The sequence below is a fragment of the Miscanthus floridulus genome, chromosome 8, assembly GCF_019320115.1.
Source record: "Miscanthus floridulus cultivar M001 chromosome 8, ASM1932011v1, whole genome shotgun sequence".
Classification (NCBI taxonomy): domain Eukaryota; kingdom Viridiplantae; phylum Streptophyta; class Magnoliopsida; order Poales; family Poaceae; genus Miscanthus; species Miscanthus floridulus.
The window spans coordinates 185,057,455-185,081,799 of record NC_089587.1 but is presented as its reverse complement, the minus strand read 5'-3'; the positions used below and the strand labels follow the sequence as shown (position 1 = coordinate 185,081,799).

Sequence of the window (24,345 nt, the reverse complement as noted above, 5' to 3'; positions counted from 1 at the left end):
CAAAAAATATATACAAAATATCGATATGATAATAAATATCAGTACATTAAGTTTTGGTCTCATAAATACTGATATTTTTCTCTATGAACTTAGTAAAATAAAGGATACTTTGCTTTTTTTATCAAACTACAATGATATTCTTTGTAGGGCAAAGCTAGTATATGACAATTATGCTAAAAATGTGGACAAACGAGAGAATATAGTAACGATTATCTGGGCTCTAAATCTTTCCGTGAATGTTTAGGCTCCGTTCACTTGGAGGAATTCTGGAGGAATCTGGATGAATCTGTGAGAGAAAAACACTGTTCCGGATGAAAAAAGAAGCGGATCGAAGCCGGATTTAAGGGCACGCGAACAAGACCTTAATCTTATACCTCTTATTAAAAACTATTAAACCCCATAGATCGTAGAACACGCGTTGAGGCCAAACAATAAAGTACGCGTGATATAGTCACAGAGAGAACCAAAGTTTTGGCATATGGAATGGATATGTCATGTTCACATCATTGGGCGTCACAACCAACGGAGCTTTTTGTTATGATGAAAATCATATGATATGGTATCTCGTATCACAGGAAACACATGCTCACATCCGTTCCCGTTCCCATATACTTTAAGCCGACACTGGACTGCAGAGGGTACGAAAGTACGCTAGCACAACGTACAAAAGAAACCCAGGAATAAGAACCGACGACAGAAGCAACGCCGAATCACGTACGCGATCCAAGCAAACTGCTCAAAAAAATGAACGAATTCAAAGCGTAGCCTTTAAACTATTCCCATCCCCTGTTCCTTGTGTCACGCTCGGGCCGAAAAAACTGGGAAGCTCCCTGCTTTGACCACGTTTGGTTTTGCCCTTTTCAGCGGGCCCCGTCCGCTCTCGTCGCGGCACCGCCTCACCGGGGGCCATATAAATAGCCCAGCCCGCCCCCCCCCCGTCCCAGTCCACACAGCAGAGGTAGCCACAGCCCGAGCTCACACAGCAAGCTCCCCAGCTCGGTCTTCTCGCCAGGACCCGGCAAGCAAGGCCGCGCGCGAACGGACGGACGTTAATCGTCGGCAGATCGAGACGACATGGGGCGCGCGCCGTGCTGCGAGAAGATGGGGCTGAAGAGGGGTCCGTGGACGCCCGAGGAGGACAGGGTCCTGGTGGCGCACATCGAGCGCCACGGCCACAGCAACTGGCGCGCGCTGCCCAAGCAGGCGGGCCTGCTCCGCTGCGGCAAGAGCTGCCGCCTCCGCTGGATCAACTACCTGCGCCCGGACATCAAGCGCGGCAACTTCAGCCGGGAAGAGGAGGACGCCATCATCCAGCTCCACCAAATGCTCGGCAACAGGTGCTTATCTATCTTGATGCCCCAATCAGCCACTTGTTGTCTCGTGAATTACGGCGAGAAATCAAAGAGCATAAGCACTAAACAGCTCATTTGTGTGTGATTTTCAGATGGTCGGCAATTGCTGCCAGGCTGCCGGGGAGGACGGACAACGAGATCAAGAACGTCTGGCACACTCACCTCAAGAAGCACCTCGAGCCTACAAAGCCAGCCAGCCAGGCGCCCAAGCGCAAGCTCAAGAAGCAGCTGCAGCAGCAGCAGCCGGAGGCCGTGCCGACGACGCTCGAGGGCCCGACCACCGGCGACGTAGTGCCGGTGTCGCCGGAGCAGTCACTGTCCACGTCGACCACCAGCACCACCACTGACTACTCGGCGGCGGCCTCGTCGATGGAGAACGCGGACAGCTTCACCATCTCGGAGGAGGACTACCAGATTGACGACAGCTTCTGGTCCGAGACGCTGGCGATGACGGTGGACAGCTCCGACGACTCCGGGATGCAGGCAGAGGGCAGCACCTTCGGCGCGTCGTCGTCGGCGCCGTCGACCAACGAGGACGACGACATGGACTTCTGGCTCAAGCTGTTCATGCAGGCCAGCGACATGCAGAATTTGCCCCAGATTTAGGCAGGAAACGAACCTCGCCTAGGTGGTGGTTTCCTCTCGATCGACCGGCTGATGATATTCTTGGCCTCACAATTCTTTTAATCTTTGTTGTGGATGGATGTATATCTGACTGAAAACTTGTGCAGCGGAAAATAATTATGCTTCATCATGGCGGTGTTCACTTGTGTCCCTTTTCTGCTGTCACCTGTGCAGCTGTGCTTTCGCCGCAACCTTTATCCAGAGGGCCCCGGCTACATGACCACAAGTCCATAACCACCCAGCTCCGATCCCCCTTTGCTCTCTCTGTCCCTCGTCCATTTTTGCTGTCGAGACTAGGGTATATGTAGCAGCCGTCTCCGAGTCTCCATTCTCCAAGTAGCCGTGCCTCGAGCATGGCCGACATGCGCCATGCGGAGGCGGCCCTGCGCGTCTCCTCAGAGCCGACGGCCGCAGCCAGAGCAAGTTGAGGAACTCTCCAACCGCTGTTTCTCTACCTCTGAGACTCATGGCCCACAGGCCACGGCCTCATGTAATCAAAAAGCTTGTCTTAAAAGACAATTATAACAATTGATGAATGTTTTCACAATAAAATAAAATAAAATAAAATGTTTACTGGCTTTGAATGTCTGCGAAACCTCATGCTAATAAGCCGACTGAAGCTGATTTGTTGTGAGAGAAAAATAATGTACTATGACTGATAAGCCAAGCTGATAAGTTTAAGCGAATGGGGTGTTATCATTGGCAAACTGCTATTTTTGCGGTTTCCCTGGCTCTAGTTTTCGTGAACTGCAGTAAGAAGTTAGGGATGTGCTAAACGGAGTCTAAATGCGGTACATAAATTCAATCTTGTATTCTTGTGGGAGCCCAGCTTGCATTATTAGATGCACATACGCAAAGCTTCCACTTTCTCATTTTCCTATGAAATAAGGAGATCTTGAGGAAGAATGTTATACTCTCTTCCTTTTTGTGCCTATGACTCTGTTTTCTTCCTTCCAAATTTACATATTTTGAAGTCCATAATCCGTAAATCACTAGTTTCTACTCTAATTTGGTTTAGATTTTTTTGGGTTGCCCTTCTGGAAATGCCAACGCACGCAACAATATATGCTCAAGACACCAATTCAGAAGTTGTTCAGCAAATCTTAATGTATGTTTGTATTGGCCCTTTTTTTCCAAAATGCTAAGCATATTATTCGATCCAAAATAACGAATGCGAGTTGCTTTATAAATATACTTTCAATTATATCATTAGAATTACATAGAAAATAATATTTTACTTTCCAGCTCGGCTATTTTGGCATGTTATACGCAAGCAGCACTAGCAACCTACAAAGCTAAGCTTTTTTTTCGCAAACGCGCAGGAGCCCTGCTAAACGTGCCCATAGTTATATAGTCGCTTTAACCATTTAGACTTAAGCAAAAAAAAAATGACAATAAGATCACGCTGGTTCACTTCAGTTTATAGCTCCAGATTCAGGGCTCTTACGGTGGCCCAGCTTCACTCGTATGCACCGCCCGGCTGGGCCTCAGTCACCGTGCTGAATGGGAGAGTGTTAATCCGTGAGGGCCCGCGGGCTTGCCGGCTGTCCCTCGGACTCTTTGGCCCAGTAGCCCACTACTGTATTTCGCACCCAGTGGAACTGGGCCTAACCAAGCCCTTTCGTCGCAAGCACAAGAGTGCCGTTGTCCGTCCTTTCAGCCCGCCGCCCGCCCATCCCCACAAGGCTGCTGGCCCAGGTTCTTTTTCCTCCCCTCCGAGCCTTTCCCATCCCAAGGTCGAATCGGCAGAAAAAGGCTAGGCGGCTGGGCCAATCTTGGTCTTTGCTACATTCCTAGTCGTCGTCGTCCTCGTTTTTTTTTCCCTTCTTCTTTTCCTACAGCGACCTGGACGTGGAGGCTAGGCGGCGGCTGGGCCATTCTTGGTCTTGTTTTCTTTTTCTTCTTGTCCAAAGTTGCTGTAGCTCAAGACACTGACACGTCAGACAGCGGGGACGTTTCGGCGTCTGACGGAGCACCGAGGGCCCACGTGTGCCTTAAAAGCTTCTCAGCGTTTTTCTCTCACAACAAATCTGTCGAAATAGTGTTTTGGCTTATTTTTTCAAACGGGCCAAAGAAACCGTCACCGCCTGACAATCCCATCCACTATAATTTGGAATTTTGATGATGCTTTCAAACGATTGTTTGTCTTATCTTTTTCTTGAAAAAAGGCAAATGGTTGCTTTGTTGATCGATGGTAAAACGGGCTTTACGATGGCCATGGTTTCAGGATAAGTGTTGTTTTGTTTGCCTATAGTGTCCAGACGGCGACAATGACACGGGTGAAGTGCCGGTGAAGCTTCCTTCATTTTTCTACCCTAGAAACCTATTTTGACATGCCAGTAAAACTAGTCTAGGGCTGCACAACTTCTCGGGCGCCTGTATTCTACAGGTCGAATTCACCGCTGGTTTGCACGTCCGATTCAGACTCTCTGAATTTCTGATTAAAAACCTGAAGGGGTCATAGTCAAAACGTTTTCGAAGAAGCAGCCGGGGCGCATGCAGTAGAGCACAGACATGCGGGTGGAATAAAGTGGTGGATCAAGTCTGATAGCATCATGGATGTTCAGACAGTAACTGAGACCTCCGTGCTTGCCCCTCTACCTACTCTGCAGTTGACTAGGCGCTGGGATAAATAAGCTGAATTCCATAGTTGTTTATACGGAACAGCTAAAAAACCATTTTAAGAATCATCTGCTACTGGTACCCATGGCGGCTATTTTTTTTCTGTTTCATACAAGGCGCTACTCTTTTTTTTTTTCTCTCTCTCCGTTTCAAATTATAATTCGTTTGACTTTCTGATCCCACATTTGACCGCTTGTCTTATTCAAAAAATTTATGCAAACATAGTCAAATTTAAGTCATTCTTGAAGAACTTTTTGTTAATAAAGCAAGCCGCAACAAAAGAAGTGATATTTAGCACAAATTTTTGAATAAGATGAGTGGTCAAACTTAGGGTAAAAAGTTAAACGAACTATAATTTAGAACGGATTTATTCAAATATCCGCAAGAGCAACTCTAAAAGACACTTCATATCCTTCGTGTTAGTTGATGGAAATAGAGATTTCGATGAAAAATAGACTTCCAACAGTTTCTTTAATTACATCTTTAAATATTGTCATTCTCCATTCTTGTTTCTCGTCAGCCAAAAATAGAGAACGGAGCTAACTCTTTGAAATACGTATATAGAAGCAGTTGGAGGTGGAAAGATATATATACGATAATGATATGCCTCGGGGCATCTGGATGGACGGACACTCATTCCCCACGCACTCGGATCCATTCTTTTCTTCTGAAGCACGGATAGAAACAGCCCATATGTGTGACACGGAGAGAAATAGGCCACCTGTGACAAGCTTGATGTCAAAACCGGGGGCGGAGGTTGCGCCCCGGCGAGCTCCGCTCGCATCACCGTCGGCAAACTCCACGTGCGTGCCGCCGCTGCCGACCTCCACGATAGACGCTTCCAGCAAATAGACGAGGGGAGGAGCTCCGCGTGCCGCCGCCGCACCAGCGAGCTCGGCGCGCTGCTACCGCACCAACGAGCATCCACTCGCCCGCCGCCACCATCGAGCTCCGCATGCCGGCGAGCCTCCACTTGCCCAAGCATAAAGATGATGTTGCGCAGGAAGTGTATGTTGCAAGTATGTTTTTCATGTGTTTCAATTGATTCATATGCATGTTTCAAGTGTTGTACATGAATGTTACATTAGCTATATAAATATGTTTTAGAGGTGTGATGTATATGTTGCATATGGGGAAGGGGCGCTGTAGAGACCAAGTGCGGTGGGGTATAGACATGATGCGGGGGAAGAGGGTGCAGCAGAGACGGGATGCCGCTGGGTGACGCGTGGGCGCGGGTGCAGCGGGATGTCGTAGGTGTTGTGGGCGTGACAGACGTGCTCCTGTTTCTGTTACGCAGGGGACATGACGGGCGCGGTGGGTGCGCTTGAATGGGATCGGAGCTGCGTGCAGAGGCGGGCGTCCGTCCGGACATCCGAGTGCTAGCTGCGCCGATATATATATTGAAGATGCTCTAAGTTTAGTTTTCCCAAATTTTCTCTAAATTCACAGAACTACTTGGAGTATGCATCTTTTACTGGTGGCTCATTGAATCATCTTTTTGAATGTAGTACTATGAACAAAAGACACTAATTGCAATTGATCTAGTTTGTTAATGCTTGTGCACTAGTAGTATCTCTTCTTATTAAGGCAGCGGATCTCGGCCGCTCCTCAGGCCATCCACGATAGTAGAAAAAGTTTTCAGTTGATCTAGTTTGTTAATGCTTGTGCACTAGTAGTATCTCTTCTTATTAAGGCAGCAGAGCTCAGCCGCTCCTCAGGCCATCCACGATAGTAGAAAAAGTTTTCACCCTTCGATTCTATTTTTACGATCTGAGTTCACCCTCACCGGCTTCTACTGTCGACGTCCCGCGTGTCACCGTACAGCTGGTGGGGAGAAAAATATCTCCCTCGCGTTGCTCTCTCCCGTGGCGTCCGCCGCTCCACCCTCTGCCGTCGCCTCCGCCTCTCCTCCCCGCGGAGCGGATCCTCGGCCTGGGCGGCCGGTCTTTGGCGCGGCCGTCAAGCCGACCTAGGGTTTCGGCGTGGAACCGGCCTTGGCCTAGGCTCAGCGGCGCACCGACGCGGGTGGCCTGCTCGAGGAGGTGGAGTGCCGCGAACACGCCGAGGAGGTGAGTTCATCTGTAGATCGATCTCGTCTCCCCGTCCCACTACTACCGGCTCCAACTCCAAGGACGTCTCTACCTTTCCTCTTCCTGCTCCTCAATCCTCTTCTTGATCCAGGCGTGGAGGACCGGAGGTCGATTCCGGCGAGTGGAAGATCAGCTCGGTGATGGAGGTGCCGATTAGGGTTGCCATCAGTGCGATGCGTCCCACTTAATCGAGGTATTCCTTGATTTCTATACAACTCTTCTTATAGAATAAGTATCTGTTATTATGTTTTCAAATAATGAGTTACGGGTCATGTTTCATTCTTTATTCCAAATCTTGTAGACTATTTCCTAAGAATGATCCCATCGGAGAAAAAGGCAGATAAAAGGTAGATGAACACGCAGAGCAATAATCTTACAATGGATGCGAAGCGCTTGACTACATCACCAGGTAGTGGATACTAATAGAATAATGCAATAATTATTTTCCAATCATTGTTTTCATTTGATTAGTGACTTAGTCTATTGAGGATGCATGTGCTAAAACCGTCTACAGATTTTGTAGGCTTTTAGAAGAGATTGAAATTTCAAAGATAAAGCACGTAATGACGAGCACCGAAATTGATGCTCCTATTATAGCCTCGATAGATTTCAGGTTTTTTATATGTACACCTTTCTGTTGTTTGCTTCTTTGGTACATAGTTCTAATTGTAGAATTGGTTCTCTTGCCGTTTCCTGAATAGGTTTCAGGTTTTTACATGCTCTCCATTTTTTGGTTCAGCAATATATATTTGACCGTGACTCATGGACACAAGAGAAAGATATGTCATTTTAAGACTGCCAAAGTGTTCGGTGAGTAGCAGCCTATTCGGTTGGCTGGTTCGTATCGTTGCTGGTTCGTGAAGAAATACTACTGGCTGGTTTGTGTGAGAGAAAAATACTGTTCCGGCTGGAAATTTACAATCGTTTACGACAAGCCACAGCCAAACGAACAGGCTGTAAATTCTTTCAACTACAGATTATCAGAGTGGTCATAACTTTCTATTTAAATTTCAGCTTCGTCTTATAAATTTTACAGGTTTATATGAGTGGTTCATCACACGGTATCTTCTGAGTGGATTCTATATTTTGCGACATGCGGAAGAGCTCGCTTTCCATTTCGAAGATCCTCGTCGTCTCCTTACTATGTCGGTCCTATAAGCCTCGAGAGGGTTTCAAACTACCACCAAACAAGAAACCCTCCTGTTCATGAAAAATATGTCTCCATACCTCATCTTTATACACACTGTCAGCATAGATTGTATATCTCCATGCATCACCGCCGGCTTTTTCCAGACCTGAACAACATATGTAATATGCTTATCAGTGACCGCATTTACCAAACTTGAACAACATATGCAATATATATATATCCTAAATATATGCCTAAGTACCGTATTAGTTACCGTGTCTCCTCCACGTTTCAAATTTTCGCTGTAACTGCACTAGTATAAATAAAATGGTATACATTTGGAATAGGAGGGAGTAAGAGTTGTGTACTTCCATTCAGGAGTCAACAAGTGCAACTATAGACTCCAAAGTATTTTCCCCCCAAAGTGAAAAACGAAAGCAACTGGGTGAAGACGATGGTACTACTATCGCTTTCGTTTTAGAATGTTTCAAAAATACATAGTACCTCCATGATTCTGTTCATACGTCAAACGGAGCTAAAGGATCGATGAACCAGTACCTCATCTTTAGAGTAGGAGATGAGTGATCAATCAATCGCTGTCGATGCCCACTCATGCACTGACTGTATCTTGAGCCTGAAGATCAACGTGCATCGACTACAGCAGCGCCACGTCAGAAAAAGAGGCGTCTCCTTTGAAATTTCCCACGTACCTGTCGGTATCGTGTAGTGAAGTCAATTCGTCCCGCGTGCGAGCGAAAACACCAGCGTTTTGATCTCTTCAAAATAAGCGCAGCATGTGGCCAGATTAAAGCCTCGATTAGTTCAGACAGCAATATAATCACCCTATGTTAACAGCGCTCCTGCCAGACACGCCATGCCTCCTAATTACGCCGCCACGAGAGGCCGGGAGAGCGCAAGAACCATGATCCTTGCGCTGTTCGCCGCGTCGGTCCTTTGGGCGCGGCCGGCGGCGGCGGCGATGCAGCCGAACGCGACATGCCTGCGGCGGTGCGGCGACATCGACATCCCGTACCCGTTCGGCGTCGGCCCCGGGTGCCACCTCGAGACGGGGGACTGGACGTTCAGGCTCACCTGCAACCGCAGCGAGGACGGGCGGCTCCGGCTGTACAACTACAAGATCGAGGTGATGAACATGTCGGTGCGCCTGGGGCAGCTGCGCATCTACAACATCATCAACCCATGGTGCTACAACGCCACGACGCGGGCGATGAACGAGCAGCACAACTGGTGGTACAACATGTCCATCACCAACTTCCGCATCAACGACGCGCAGAACCGGTTCACCGTCATCGGCTGCAACTCGCTGGCCTACATCCAGTCGCTCAACGACAGCCCCGACACGTACATGACCGGGTGCATGGCCATGTGCCCCGGCGTGAGCCGCCTGGAGAACGGCTCCTGCGCCGGCGTCGGGTGCTGCCAGACCGCCATCCCCGGCGACCTCAACGCGTACCGGGTCTCCTACGAGGACAAGTTCAACACCTCCGGGATCGCCAGCTTCAGCCCCTGCAGCTACGCCGTGCTCCTGGAGGCCGCTGCCTTCGACTTCCGCACCACGTACGTCACCACCGACGCGTTCATGGCGGACAACGACGGCAAGGTGCCGCTCGTGCTCGACTGGGCCATCGGGAACAAGACGTGCGAGGAGGCCAAGCGGAACGCGTCGGCGTACGCGTGCGTCAGTAGCAACAGCGAGTGCATCGACTCCAAGTACGGCAAGGGCCGGGGCTACCTCTGCAACTGCTCCGCCGGATACGACGGCAACCCCTACCTGCTCAACGGCTGCCAAGGTGCTCTTCCTCAATCCTCCTACCTGCCATGGTCTTCGTTGTTGCTGGGGATGGCGGCCAAGTTAACATTTTGCTTTTGCAGATATTAACGAGTGCGAACATGGAAGATTCAGCTACCCGTGCTCTGTTCCTGGTACCTGCATCAACACTATTGGGTCATTCTACTGCGCATGTCCTGACAAGACGACGGGCAACGCCTACAATGGAACGTGCGAGGACAAGAAAACCCAAATCGGGTGGCAGATCGCCATTGGTAGGCACACACGCGTCTCCTTTTTTCTTGTTTCTTGCAAACGCTAATTAAGTTGAATAGATGATCCAACCACCGCAGATAATGTAATGACCTAGTCTCTCTTCCTGAAGGTGTTACTAGTGGCGTTGTCGCACTGATCGTCACGGCGACCTGCCTCTACATGATCCACGAGAAGAGGCGGTTCGCCAAGATCAAAAGCGAGTACTTCAAGCAGCACGGCGGCCTCCTGCTGTTCGAGGAGATGAAGTCGAGGCAGGGCCTGTCCTTCACGCTCTTCACCCAGGAGGAGCTCGAGGTGGCGACCAACAAGTTCGACGAGCGCAACGTGATCGGCAAGGGCGGCAACGGCACCGTGTACCGCGGCACCGCCAAGGACGGCACGACCGTGGCGATCAAGAAGTGCCGGCTGTCCAACGAGCGGCAGAAGAAGGAGTTCGGCAAGGAGATGCTCATCCTGTCGCAGATCAACCACCGGAACATCGTCAAGCTCTACGGCTGCTGCCTCGAGGTGGAGGTCCTGATGCTGGTGTACAAGTACATCCCCAACGGCACCCTGTACCGGCTCATCCACGGCGGGCGTGACCGTGACCGCGGCGTGCCACGCATCCCGTTGGCGCTCCGCCTCAGGATCGCTCACCAGGCCGCCGAGGCGCTCGCGTACCTGCACTCCTGGGCGTCCCCTCCCATCATCCATGGCGACGTGAAGACGTCCAACATACTCCTCGACGAGGACTACACCGCCAAGGTCTCCGACTTCGGGGCCTCGGCGATGGCGCCGACGGACGAGGCCCAGCTCGTGACGTTCGTGCAGGGGACCTGCGGGTACCTGGACCCCGAGTACATGAGGACGTGCAAGCTGACGGACAAGAGCGACGTGTACAGCTTCGGCGTCGTCCTGCTCGAGCTCCTGACGTGCCGCAAGGCGCTCAACCTGGAGGAGCTCGAGGAGGAGAAGTACCTCTCGTCGCAGTTCCTCCTGGTTCTTGGCGAGGACCGCCTTGAGGAGATACTGGACGAGCAGGTGAAGGGCGAGCATAGCTTCGAGCTGCTCGAGCAGGTCGCGGAGCTGGCGAAGCAATGCCTGGAGATGACCGGCGACAAGAGGCCGTCGATGAGGCAGGTCGCGGAAGAGCTAGACAGGCTGAGTAGGTGGTCCCAGCATCCCTGGGGTCGCCAGAACTCCGAGGAGATTCTGGCATTGCTTGGTGGATCGCCGAGCACGGCCTCAGAAATAGAACTTAGTACCAGTCGGAATATCAGTTTTACTGATACTGCGTACATTGGAATTAGGTCTCCACGTTAGAGCCCGTTTAAAGGCAGCTATCCACCTGATTCTTAATACCACTTCTACAGCAGTCAGCAGAGTTCATTATACGAAATCAATTTGAGCAACTGAATAATTTTCTTAGAGAATCATTTCCTAGTTCAACGAAAAATCATGAAAAAAGAGGAGATCTACAAAGTAACCTTTAGTGGTTGTGATGATGACTCATATTGTCAACCCCATTTGGAGACACTTCTGCTAAATGGAGAACCACTTATGTGGTGTTGCTCTACGTATTTTGGTACTCCATCCGTTGCAAATTATAAGCCATTTCAACTTTCTTCGAGAGTCAAAGCATCTAAAGTTTGATCAGAATTATATAATAAAATAATAATATTTATAATACCAAATAAGTATAATTAGATTCTATATTAATTATGATACCAAATAATTTATTTGAAAAGTAACATTTTCTTAGAAAATTTGCACTTCATCTTTGCATGATTAAATTTATTTGTATTCACAGATCACAGGATACCACTTCTTAAGCTCCCGCACCAACGCGCATGGTATTCATCTAGTAATAAATAAATCACCTCTGCACACATATTTATGTTTGAGGCGCAGGGGGAGTCTAAAATAAAAATGTTTTGCAACGCCATTCCAAGTTGTGGGCCTTGCTCAAAATATGCATTGTAACGCTCCCAGATCTCATCAATAATGACCATGCTTGTTTTCCAAGGCGATCGATGCACCATACTCACATACGAAAAAAAAAACTTCAATACAGCAAGCTTTGCATCAATACATCCCCGGCTGGTTCCCTTTCGCTTGGATTTAAGCAAGAACATGCCAACCTGAAAATGTTTTTTTCTTGCCAATCTGATCTGATGACTCCGGACTGTAATTCGTAGCGGATGAAGCAAGCAGCGAAGCACCGTCGTAGCTCCATCTCTCTATCGCCAATGTTGCTAGTTTTTTTTTTTTTTTGAGAAACGCCAATGTTGCTAGCTGCACTGCACGCCCAGCTCCCATCCAATCATGCATCCATTTCCTCAAGCCCAGTCCAATCAGGCGTTGCCGACAGTACCACCGCGACCGCGGAGAGCCGAGCGGTGGGGGCGCCGGCCCGGTCCCGTCCACGCGACGCGACCGGGGCCCAGGCGGTACCGCCGCCGCTGCGACAGTCACGCTGGGGGCCCTGCATGCTCCTGCGATGCGAGCGGACCTGAAAGCGCATGGGCCGGGGCCCGGGGGAGAAGAGGTGCAAGCGCACCTGGTCCCAAGGGGGCGCGTCTCGCCGTCCCGTCTTGTTGACGCCCAATGCGCGCGCGGATCTGGTGGACTGGTGGTACGTAGCGCGGGGCGCCCCGACAAGTCAGTGCAGGAGCCACAGCTATGGAAAAATTGTTTCAAGCGTGAATGAAGCTAGTACTAGCTTGGAATTAACCCTCACGTTCCAATTTTTGCGTCCAAATTTATAGTCGTTTTGGCATTCAAATCAAGTCCCAGAAAGAGTGTCGTTAAGTCCAGCTACACAGGTCCCATGCCTATAGAAATCAATTACACCTTTCCTCCACTACGAATAGCTTTATCATTTCATAAGCAGCGGTGGTAACCTCTGTGCGTCCAGTAACCATGACAGACACAGAGGTATGCAGGTCATTTGCCTCTTTCCTGGGTCCAAACTTATCTACAGACTTTTTATCACTTTGTGTCTTAAAATTACAGCCTATGTATTAGGAGCACGACTTGATGGATTAGATCAAAATAAATGGAGGGTGCATATTTGTTTGACTAGAATACACTCAAACTTTTGTCCTATTGTCATCCGATCTTCAGTTATCTAAAAATTGTCATCCGATCTCTAATGAACTCTCAAATGCATATTTGAGTCCATAAACTTACTAGGCTGGTACACTATAATCTTTAAATAAATTATGAAAAAAGAGGAATAAGTAATTCCCATAATTTTTGAGGATGTGCCAGAAGTATACATGCTCCCATATGAAGATTCGAAACTATGTTGGCATGGCACCAAAATAGTGATGGCAAATAATGGAATGTGATGGCAAATAATGCATGGTTGCTCGCCGGCGGGATCCTCGGAATATATTGTTTCGAGAGAGATCACATTACATGTTCAGGAGTCCCTGTCTACTATCGCTTTCGTATCTCTTGTCTGCCTAGATTGGCAGATCTATCTATCTCTCAGGCATCTCCATTCGCTTCATCAGGATTGATTGACGCATAGCTCAAACAAAAGCAACACCACGAAGTGTTCGTCCGAATGAGGTCCACCAGTAGTGCAGGTGCGCGCCGGAAACAGCACAGGTCCTGCTAGCATCCTCGTAATATACAGATAACAGATAACTGTGACAAATGGTTGCAAAGATTAAACGGGTTGGGTTAGAATCTCGGAGCACACAACATTTCTGTGCAGGAAATGCAAAGTTCCTGTTTGGTGGTGACTCCAACTGGATTGCTTCTCCTGTAAAAGCTTGCTTCTCCTGTAAAATCAATGTAGCGTTCGTATAGCATGACATTCTTCTTCTCTCTTCCAAGTTCCAACTCTAGAATGAACTATCAAAGAGATGATTCCCCGTGAAACTAATTTGGGCCCGTTTGTGAGAACACTTCTCCCAAAACATTTCCGGTTTCTCGTGAATATTCATTCTGTGCTGTAACAAAAAACTAAATTTTCTCTCATTCGAAAAATAAACTAGCAGCTAGTGAAACTAGCCCACTGTCGGGACCTAACACCGGGGTAGCCCAGGAGGTGGAATCAATAACCATCGAACGTTAAAAACTCCCGGACAGACAAGGACGCCGCTGCTTTCCTTGCCCGAATGACGGGAGTTTGGTTCCACCTCGCCCGGCGCCCTTGGGCTAGCTCCGCCTCACCCGAGGGCTAAGGGCGGCTAGACTCCGCCTCGCCCGACCCCCGAGGGCTGGGCTCGGTCTCGCCCGAGGGATAAGGGCCAGCTCCGCCTCGCCCAAGGGCTTGGGGATAGACTCCGCCTCGCCCGACCCCCGAGGGCTGGGCGTGGTCTCGTTCGAGAGATAAAGGCTAGACTCCGCCTCGCCCGACGTCCGAGGATGGACCTCGCCTCACCCGATGTCCAAGGACTGGTTTCGTCTCGCCTGTCAACCTCTCCCCGCCCCCTCATGACGATAGGTACAGAGTAGGACAAGACGTTCGGGTCAACCGCGGCTTCGAGGACCATACCCTGCGCCCCGGCAGGAAAAGTACTGCCAGGGAACGACGGGATGGGTGCTTTAGACCCTTCCAGGCGTAGCAGAGCCTGAATAGTGTTACGGGCGCATGCTCTTCGTCCTACAGAGTTGTAGGCGCCGCCTTCAGCCCTCGGACACGGAACCCGACGTAGACATACGACAACCACTACGGTCCAGGAAAGGACTCGCGTCCTCCACAAATGACGGATGTGCTGTCACCACGTTATGGTCCCAATGGAGCGGCGCCCGCGTCACGACCCCTTGGGTCCACCAGATCGGAGCACTCACTTCAGCATCTGGACGCCCTCTCCGATTGGAAGGCTTTGCCCACAACACTACTTCGGACCCCGACCCCACATGCCTCTGACAGGGACTCATAGGAACCAGAAGGCATGCGGAGCAAGGCTGGGCAAGGCTCATAAGTCAAAACCACTATACCAGAGTCCATACCCTACGCGGAGTAGTACTCTGTAGCCATCCTGACATTCTACAGTAGCATCGACAGTATTGTAGGCGCTTACCATTCTCTCACACCCGCCGGAATGGACAACAAGGCTTGGTAGACGTGAACAGCAAGGTTGGGTAGCATACGCACCCTTGCCCTCTCGCTTGTAAGGCCGTCCCCTTCATCTATAAAAGGGGATGTGCTTCCTCCAACAAGGGCACGAACTTTTGTCAACACAACACACATTACACACGGTCAAGCTGCTACCAAGCTCTTGGCATCCTTTCGACCCTTCCATCAGAGTCTTGGGACCGGTCCCTCTCTCGACCATTTGTACCCCATACTATGAACTATTTTCGGTGCTAATAACACGAGCAGCAACAGACTAGACGTAGGGACATTCAGCCCAAACCAGTATAAATCTTGTGTCCTTTAACGCACCATCCGGGCCTAACGCACATCACTATAAATTTACTTGACGGTGCTTGTACGAAACACCGACAGTTGGCGCGCCAGGTAGGGGACTTTGCGCGTTCTAAATCAGGCCTCGGATGGCCAACCACGCAATCAGCTGGGTCCTGGGTGCACGCGTGCGCTTTGGTGACCTACATTTCATCGTCACACTGGGAGGAGAGCTGGCGCTGGCCCACACGGCCGTTCAGTCTCTCCCCTCCATCAGCTTCAGCCACCGGAGGCTTGAGGGCCAGCCCGACGACTCTCTTGGACCCTAGTCATCCAAGGAGGCCCCGCGCTGCATCACCCTCTCTCCAGAACGCCACGTGTGGAGCGCCCCGACAGCGTTTCCGTTCGGTCTCCGCAACGCCGCGGCGACCGCTGGCCACTTTCTAGCGCTACGCATGGTTCATCCGCCCATGGACAGCGAGTTCGTGGGGACAATTGAACATGATATGGAGACTCTCCACAGGCTCCTCACGGAGGAGCCAGGATCATCCTCCAGCTCTAACTCTAGCAGGGGGAGCCATCACCCTTCTCGGGAATGCTTCATGGCGCAAACCCCCGAGGGGCACGTTGAAAGCGTCTCTGGGGAAGAGGCCACCCCGACAAGCAACCCTGACGGCAGGTCTAGGGGGAGACAGCGGCCCCATCTCGCTTGAGGATGGAGCAGCTGAGAGCCCGCAAGCTAGAGATCGATGAGGCCAGACAAGGGCTCGTCCGGGAGTATGCGGACATCAATCGCGAGATCGAACGCCACGAAGATGGTGGGCGCACGCGTGCCACAGCCCACACTGTACACCAGAGGATCCTCACCGACGACAGGACCCTCCCTCACTTCGCTCGGGTGAGCCAAAACATTGCCGCTGCGATGGCCTCCCAGAGGCCGCGACGTCCGAGGATCGCCGAGCCCATCGAGAAATTCACACGTTGCTCGAGCGTGCGACGGCGCAGCAGGCGGAAAGCTCGTTGTCTCAATGACACGAGCCCGATGCCAGACAGCGCACACCCTCGGTGCGTCCCACCAAGGACGCGTCTGTTCACCAGACACCGCCAGGCGGCAGGCAGCGCACTGCTGTCCCGGTACACCAGCACCTCAGCCACGACCGCGATGTGCACAGCACCATCGATGCCCGCTGGCGCACCCACGGCGACGTAGGAGAGGCAGCCCACCACGGCTACCATCCTCGATGCGGCGGGCGCTACGACAGCGGCGAGGACCGGAGCCCAAGCCTCGGCCTACCAGGCCCTCAGGCCTTCGACCGACACATCCTCAACGCTGCCTTCCCATCAAGGTACCGACCGCCTACCAACATCCCTAAATATTCTGGGGAAATAAAACCCGGGCTTTGGCTCGAAGACTATCGGCTTGCATGTCAAGCCGGTGGTGCGAGTAATGACGATTTCATTATTCGCAATCTCCCACTATTCTTGGCCGATTTGGCACGAGCGTGGTTGGAGCACCTACCGTCAAACACCATTCAAAGTTGGGCGAATCTGACAGAGATCTTTGTGGGAAACTTCTAGGGCACGTACAAACATCCTAGAAACCCATGAGGCCTCAAGAACTGCCGCCAGAAGGCCGATGAAACCCTCTACGGGTACATCCGATGCTTCTCCCGGTAGTGCAATGAGCTCCCTAATGTCGTCGACGCCGACGTGATAGGAGCCTTTCTATCCGGGACAACCAGTGAGTCTTTGGTTCACAAGCTAGGGCGCAGGGGCCCACGGACCACCAAGGAACTCCTAGACATCGCCACCAGCCATACCTCAGGAGAGGAGGCGGTTGGAGCCATATTCGACCGTTCCGACGACAAGGCGAGGCGGGACGAGGACGCCGACGAAGGCGCCTCCAACCGTCCCGCCAAAAGAAAGAATAAGAAACAACGGGGCGACAACTTGCTCATAGCCGCTGCCGACCGTAAGGGTGGCTGGAAGCCCATAGAGGGCACTCCGAACCACTTTGAGAAAATGCTCGAGGGGCCATGCCCAAACCATGCTTTCCTAGCCAAACATCTGTACAAGGATTATGGCCTCATGCGTAAATACTTGTCCAGAGGCCTCAACAAAGGGGAGCAGGGGAAGGAACCTGCCCCCACAGACAATGCCGAGGAGAAGGACGACGCCTTCCCAACGCCGAATAGCGCCCTCATGATCTTCGGAGGATCAGCGGCCTATGACTCCAAACGCCGCCAGAAGGTCACGCGCCGCGAGGTCTATACGACCGGACCGGCCACACCTGCTTTCCTCTGGTGGTCAGAATCCGCCATAACCTTCGATCGGACCGACCATCCAGATACTGTCCCACACCCGGGAAGGTACCCACTTGTTGTTGATCCGATTGTCGGCCCAAAGCGACTCACGAAAGTACTGATGGACGGAGGCAGCGGCCTCAACATCATGTACACCAAGACACTCGACGAGATGGGCATCGATCGAACGAACCTCCACCCCATCCGAGCGCCTTTCCATGGTGTTGTGCCTGGCAGATAGGCCGTACCACTAGGGCAGATCGATCTGCCTGTCACTTTCGGGGATCAGTCCAATTACTAGACTAAGACCCTCACCTTCGACGTGGTAGGGTTCCCTAGAACCTTCCACGCCATCCTCGGACGTCCATGCTACGCGAAGTTCATTGCCGTCCCCAACTATACATACCTCAAACTAAAGATGCTAGGTCCTCGTGGGGTTCTCACCGTCGGCACCTCCTTTCGTCGTGCTTACGAGTGCGAAGTCGAATGCTGCGGCCACGCGATAGTAGTCGTCGCCTCCGAAGAGCTCGCAACCCTCAGGGAGGAGGTTGTTGAAGAAGCGCCCGACACGAAGAGGTCGTCCGAATCGTTTGAATCGGTGAAAGGGTCCAAGGAGGTCCTCGTGGACCCCAGCAGCTCTAAGGGCAAAAAGGTCCGCATTGGGACCGCGCTCTCCTTCGAATAGGAAAGCGCGCTCGTTGACTTCCTCCGCAAGAACAAAGACATCTTTGCGTGGAAACCCTCGGATATGCCAGGCATCCCGAGGGAGGTCACCGAGCATACCTTGAAAATCCACCCAGACTCCAAGCCGGTGAAGCAACGCCTGCGCCGCTTCGATGAGCAAAAACGCAGGGCCATCGGTGAAGAGATAGCAAAACTATGAGAAAATTCCTCCATTGCCATTGAAAACTATAACCATCCCTTCGTTGCCATTCAAAATTACATGTTTCCTTTGTTGCCATCAGTTTTAGATTTTCCATTCCCTTATTGCCATCGTTGTTACAGACGAGTCACGGCGTGACTTTGCTCCCATACCCGGCGTCTGCGACGTCCCAGCCCCCTCGGCGTGAAAAGCATGCAGGTCCTAGACGCTGCACTGCACTAGTACTAGTAACGCGTATTGAATTCTCAGCTGCCAGCGCTACAGTATCAGTAACACCCACCGGCCGGGCTCTAGCACGGTAGTAATGGCATGTATCTACGCGAGTACCAACCAAATGCAATCAGGATTACTGCGTCTGCGTGACTTGTGCAGTGCCGACGGGGCTCCCGTGACGCGGCAGCTCCGGGTCGAGGCGGCTAGAGGCGAGGAAGATGTGCTGGTGGTGCTGGAGCTCGGAGCTGCTCGGCATAGAGACACCGACGACAGCTCGGTACAAGGGACGCTGGTGCTCGTCGACGTGGAAGATGATGAGCCCGACGGTGGTGGCGTATTCCACGAAGAGCAGCAGGGCAGCGGCTGGAGGTGATGGCGTGCCCGGCGGAGAGCAGCAGGGCGCCGGGGTGGAGCTCAGCATCATGGAGAAGGCTCGGACGCTGCTCGAGGATGGTTGCGCTCGCGTCAGCGTGGCCCACGACGTCACGGCGGCATCGAGGCAGAGGCACGACGAGGCTTGGCGCGGCGCGACGTTCGGCGAAGAGGACGTAGGCGTCGCGGGCTCAGGATAACGGACAGAGCACCGGGCGGCGGGGTTCCTGGCCGTCGCGCTGGCGAGCGGCTCCAGGAGGTGCCTGCCCGCCGACGTTCTCTTCCTCCTTCCTCGGCCGCGGCAACTCCAGCTTGCAGCCCCACTGGCCACCTGCACGCAACTCCAGCTAGCCGCGGCAACTCCAGCTTACAACTCCAGGCCAGCGCAGCCCCGCTAAGCGCACAGCACGCAGCTCCACCGACCACCTGCCCCGGTCCGGCTAGCCGGAGCGCCTTCGCCCGGCCGAGCACCGCGCCTAGCCCCCCCCTTCGTAGACCGCCCGCGAGCTCGCCAGCGGCGGCTTGGCTGGCTCGTCGTGGACGCCTGCCCTCGCGCTGGGCCGGCGGCTGCGTGTCGTGGACGCCTGCCCGCGTGCTCAGCCAGCGGCGGCGTGGCTGCTTGTCGCGGACGCCCGCCTGCGCGCTCGGCCGGCGGCAGAACGGCTCGCTCGACGCTGTCGCTCTCCCGCATGCTCGCCCGGCGGCAGCGCGGCTGGCTCGACGCGGTCGCCCGCCCGCGTGCACGGCCAGCGGCGCACGGCCAGGCCGCCCCACCCGTGTTCTTGTCTAGCGTCGGAGCGGCTGGCTCGACGCGGCTGCCCTCCCGTGCTCGAACTTGCTCGCTCGGCGCCGGAGATGGAGAAGAGAGAAGAGGATGGGGGCAATCTTGCGGCTCCTGGTATGGACGCCGAGGCATGGATGGGACAGCAGGCGGCAGCGGCGGCGGCTTCCTGGGAGCGTGTCCACGCGGCTCCAGGGTTCGGGCACAAGTGTGCCCGAGACTTGGGCTAGTTGGGCCGCTGGCGTACGGTGGCTTGCTGATTCGCGAGGGGGCTGGGACGTCGGAGACGCTGGGTACGAGAGCCAAGTCACGGCGTGACTCGTCTGTAACAGCAGTGGTAACGAGGGAACGAAAAATCTAAAACTGATGGCAACGAAGGGAACGTGTAATTTTGAATGGCAATGAAGAGATTGTTATAGTTTTCAATGGCAATGGAGGAATTTTCTCCAAAACTATTGGCTGCTGGGTTCATCAGGGAAGTACACCACCCAGAGTGGTTAGCAAATCCCATTCTTGTGCGAAAGAAGAGCAGGAAATGGAGGATGTGTGTCGACTACACGGGCCTCAACAAGGCGTGTCCAAAGGACCCATTTCCTTTGCGACGCTAGACCAAATAGTCGATTCTATCTCAGGGTGCGAAACCCTCTGCTTCCTTGATGCATATTTCGGCTACCACCAGATCACGATGAAAGAGTCCGACCAGCTTGCAACGTCTTTTATCACCCCCTTCGGATCGTTCTGCTACATTTCAATGCCGTTCGGTCTGAAGAACACTGGGGCAACTTACTAGCGTTGCATGTTCAACTGCTTCGGGGACCTCATCGAGCGGACCATTGAGGCCTACGTCGACGACATCGTAGTTAAGTCCAAACGGGCTGACCACCTTGTCGTCGACCTCGAACAAACCTTTGCGAAACTTTGGCAAATGGCATCAAACTCAATCCCGAAAAATGTGTTTTTGGTGTCCCGAGGGGCATGCTGCTCGGCTTCATTATCTCCGAGCGTGGCATCGAAGCCAACCCGGAGAAAATCTCAACCATCACAAGGATGGGCCTGATCCAAAACATAAAGGGGGTTTAGCGAATCATGAGGTGCCTCACCGCCCTTAGCCGATTCTTTTCACGCCTCGGCGAACGAGGACTCCCCCTTTATCGACTCCTGAAGAAGTCCGACCGCTTCAAGTGGACAGTCGAGGCCCAGGAGGCGCTTGACATGGTCAAGCAATTTCTAACCAAACCCTCGGTCTTGGTTCCTCCAAGCAATGGAGAATCCCTCCTCCTGTACATAGCGGCCACCACGCAAGTGGTTAGCGCCGCCTTAGTAGTAGAGCGGGAAGAAGAGAGTCACGCCTTCAAGGTGCAGCGCCCTGTATATTTCATCAGCGAGGTATTATCTGACTCCAAAACCCGCTACTCCCAAATTCAGAAACTCCTCTACACCATTCTCATCACCAAAAGGAAGCTACACCACTACTTCGAGTCACACCCTGTGATAGTCGTGACGCCGTTCCCCCTCGACGAGGTCGTATGTAGCCAGGACGCTATAGGAAGAACCGCAAAGTGGGTGCTCGAGCTGATGGATCAGGGCATTACATACGCCTCTCAAACGGCGATCAAATCCCAGGTGACTCATGATCAAATCCCAGCTGATGGATCAGGGCATTACTTCATCGCGGAGTGGACCGAAGTCCAGATGCCATCAGCAGTCGTCGATCAAGAGTACTGGACGATGTACTTCGACGGATCACTGATAAAAAAGGGCACTGACATAGTACTAGTCTTCGTATCATCCCTCGGGGTCCACATAAGGTACATGGTTTGGCTCCATTTCCCCTCATCAAACAATATCGCAGAATACGAAGGGCTCATCAATGGCCTATGAATCGCCATCAAGTTGGGCATCCGACGCCTCAACGTCAGGGGCGACTCCTAGCTGGTCGTCGACCAGGTTATGAAGGAGTCAAGCTGCCACGACACTAAGATGGCGGCATATTGCCAAGAAGTCTGACGACTGGAGGACAGATTCGATGGCCTCAAGCTCAATCACATCCCAAGGCACCTCAACAAAGCAGCCGACACGCTCGTGAAAGCAGCGTCTGGCCGAGAGCCAGTTCCGGCGGGTGTCTTTGCCAGTGATCAACACAAGCCCTCGGTGCGCTATGTGGGGTCAGAATAGGCCAACAATGGCCTATCTGATCTGGCCCTGGGGGCCAACCCGCCGACTGCTCCATCTGACCCCAAAGTCATGGAGCTTGAAGAGGGTCCAGCAGCATAGCCCGACCCTCTCGATGACTGTAGAACGCTTTACCTCGACTACCTCCTCCGTGACACACTATCAGCAGACAAGATGGAAGCCCGACGGCTCGCACGCCACGCCAAATCCTTCATTCTTGTAGAGGGCAAACTCTACAAATGGAGCCACATCGGGATCCTGTTAGCTCTGCATCCCCATCGAACAGGGAAGACTTCTGCTGAGCTGACATCCACGACTGGGGTCTGCGGTCATCATGCCATGCCAAGGACCTTGGTTGGAAACTGCATTCCGACTAGGGCTTCTACTGGCCCACCGCAGTAGCCAACGCCTGAACAAATTGTACGCACCTACTGAAGGGTGTCAATACTACTGCTCTGACAGATTCACCTTCCTGGCCCTAGGCGCTCCAGATGATCCCCATCACATGACCCTTCGTGGTCAGGGGGCTCGACCTAGGTTGGGCCACTCAAAAAGGCACTCGGGGCTTCACCCACCTACTTAGTCACCACAGACAAGTTTACTGAATGGATTGAAGCTCGACCGATCTCCACGATCAAATCCGAGCAAGCTGTGCTGTTCTTCCTCGACATCATCCATCGCTTTGGAGTACTGAACTCCATCATCATAGACAACGGCACACAATTCACTGGCAGGAAATGCATTCGATTCTACGATGAACAACACATCTGGATCGATTGGGCAGCCGCCGCGCACCCCCGGACGAACGGGTAGGTCAAGCGCGCAAACTGCATGCTCCTGCAAGGCCTTAAGCCCAGGATCTTCAACCGGTTGAACAAGTTCGGCGCGCGCTGGCTCGCTGAGCTCCCAACGGTGCTCTGGAGCCTAAGGACAACTCCTAGCTGGGCCACTGGCTACACACCCTTCTTCATGGTCTACGGTTCTGAGGCCATTCTTCCAACAGACCTTGACTATGGAGCACTAAGAATCAGAGCATACGACGAACAAGGGGCCGAGGCATCCCACCAAGACACGATGGACCAGCTAGATGAAGCCCGCGACATCACCCTCCTCCGTTCGGCTAAGTACCAGCAGGCGTTACGATGGTACCATAGCCGACGGGTGCAGGGACCGAGCCTTCAATGTCGGGGACCTTGTCCTCTGCCTCGTGCAGAGCAACAAGGACCGCCACAAGCTCTCCTCGCCCTAGGAGGGGTCGTACGTCGTCGTGGAAGTACTCTGCCCAGGTGCCTACAAGTAGAAAACCATCAACGGCGAGGTCTTCTCCAACGCCTGGAACATTGAGTAGCTACGTCGTTTTTATCCTTAATAAATGCATGTTTTTTCTTATCAGTTTTTGTCTTTACAAATCCCCGATCTTTAGTGACATCCGACCCCTACAAATCGTGAGGGGCCGGACCTCACTCGGGGGCTGATACAAGTAATACAAGTACATTTTGCAAAAACTTCCTATGGTTATCTTTGCAAACTGTATCTAAGTTTTTTGGTTCTCCTCAAGTCCTAAAAAACTAAGATTTTGGAAACAAATTCTGAGTACAACTGGTAGGACTGTGGGAGACCCACGCCCTAGCGGCTACAACCTCTTTGCTCACCAGCATAATCAGAACTAATTCACCCACATTCCTAGTTTTTTGCAACTTGGGCCATGGGAAGGCATCGAAACCTCTTCACAAAAAGAGGAAACTGAAAAACTGTTACTGTTTGTCGTAACAAAAGCTAGAAAATTTGTTCATTTTTGCACAAATTCACCACTTACAAAGTGATTTTATCACGCCGAGAACTAATGTACTCCTAAAAATCAAAGGACTGTTCACTCAGGGGCTCCCCCAAACTTATCCGATTACAGTCTCTGCTTAGCTTCACTACAAGTACTACTACGGTCGCCGCGCCAAGCTCTCCATCGGCAACGTCCGGGCACGTACATGGCCCAGTTCGTCTACTGTGGCCGTCGCACCAAGCTCTCCATCGGCAACGACCAGGCACATACACAGCCTAGTTCATCTACTGTGGCCGCCGCGTACTACTCCCCATCAACGACGTCCCATCGCTTCGTGGGATCCTCGAAGGTGCCGTCATCTGCAATGACGAGCGCCACGCCGGCGACTACGGTGTCCCTTTGTCGGGGCGCCCAGGGACTACGCCATCGTCATCAGATGTGACCCCAGCAATGGCGCCTCCGCCGGGATGCTCAGGGACTATGTCATCATCATTGGCCGCAACCCTGACAACGGCGTCGGGGCAGGAAGCGCCTCCCGCTGAAGGAAGGTCGCAACCAACGACGGCAAAATCGACAATGCTCAGCACCCTCCGGTGCCTTTCCTCCTTCGGCAGC

General features: G+C 52.5%; 2 protein-coding genes and 1 long non-coding RNA gene across 3 annotated transcripts; all 3 read left to right on the top strand.

Moving 5' to 3' along the window:
• The first annotated feature begins 966 nt into the window (after positions 1–966).
• Positions 967–2,219, top strand: LOC136474271 (transcription factor MYB30-like). Its single transcript, XM_066471858.1, has 2 exons — positions 967–1,337; positions 1,445–2,219. Exons 1-2 carry the CDS (start codon positions 1,075–1,077, stop codon positions 1,956–1,958), a joined length of 777 nt encoding a protein of 258 aa, XP_066327955.1. The 5' UTR covers positions 967–1,074; the 3' UTR covers positions 1,959–2,219.
• A 4,285-nt stretch (positions 2,220–6,504) lies between these two features.
• On the top strand, positions 6,505–7,097 carry LOC136475361 (uncharacterized). Its single transcript, XR_010763167.1, has 3 exons — positions 6,505–6,667; positions 6,780–6,881; positions 6,990–7,097. It is a non-coding gene; the product is annotated as an uncharacterized lncRNA (long non-coding RNA).
• Positions 7,098–8,497: 1,400 nt separating this feature from the next.
• Positions 8,498–11,341, top strand: LOC136474270 (wall-associated receptor kinase 5-like). The gene is made up of 3 exons (XM_066471856.1): positions 8,498–9,628; positions 9,711–9,881; positions 9,992–11,341. Exons 1-3 carry the CDS (start codon positions 8,692–8,694, stop codon positions 11,182–11,184), a joined length of 2,301 nt encoding a protein of 766 aa, XP_066327953.1. The 5' UTR covers positions 8,498–8,691; the 3' UTR covers positions 11,185–11,341.
• Positions 11,342–24,345: the final 13,004 nt, after the last annotated feature.

Bases quoted from the DNA above. Each gene is read 5' to 3' on its own strand.
- LOC136474271 (XM_066471858.1), top strand. From the start codon at position 1,075: ATGGGGCGCGCGCCGTGCTGCGAGAAGATGGGGCTGAAGAGGGGTCCG. The intron at 1,338-1,444 runs GTGCTTATCTAT...TGTGATTTTCAG, and splicing joins CACCAAATGCTCGGCAACAG to ATGGTCGGCAATTGCTGCCA.
- LOC136474270 (XM_066471856.1), top strand. From the start codon at position 8,692: ATGCCTCCTAATTACGCCGCCACGAGAGGCCGGGAGAGCGCAAGAACC. The intron at 9,629-9,710 runs GTGCTCTTCCTC...TTGCTTTTGCAG, and splicing joins CCTGCTCAACGGCTGCCAAG to ATATTAACGAGTGCGAACAT. The intron at 9,882-9,991 runs GTAGGCACACAC...CTCTTCCTGAAG, and splicing joins CGGGTGGCAGATCGCCATTG to GTGTTACTAGTGGCGTTGTC.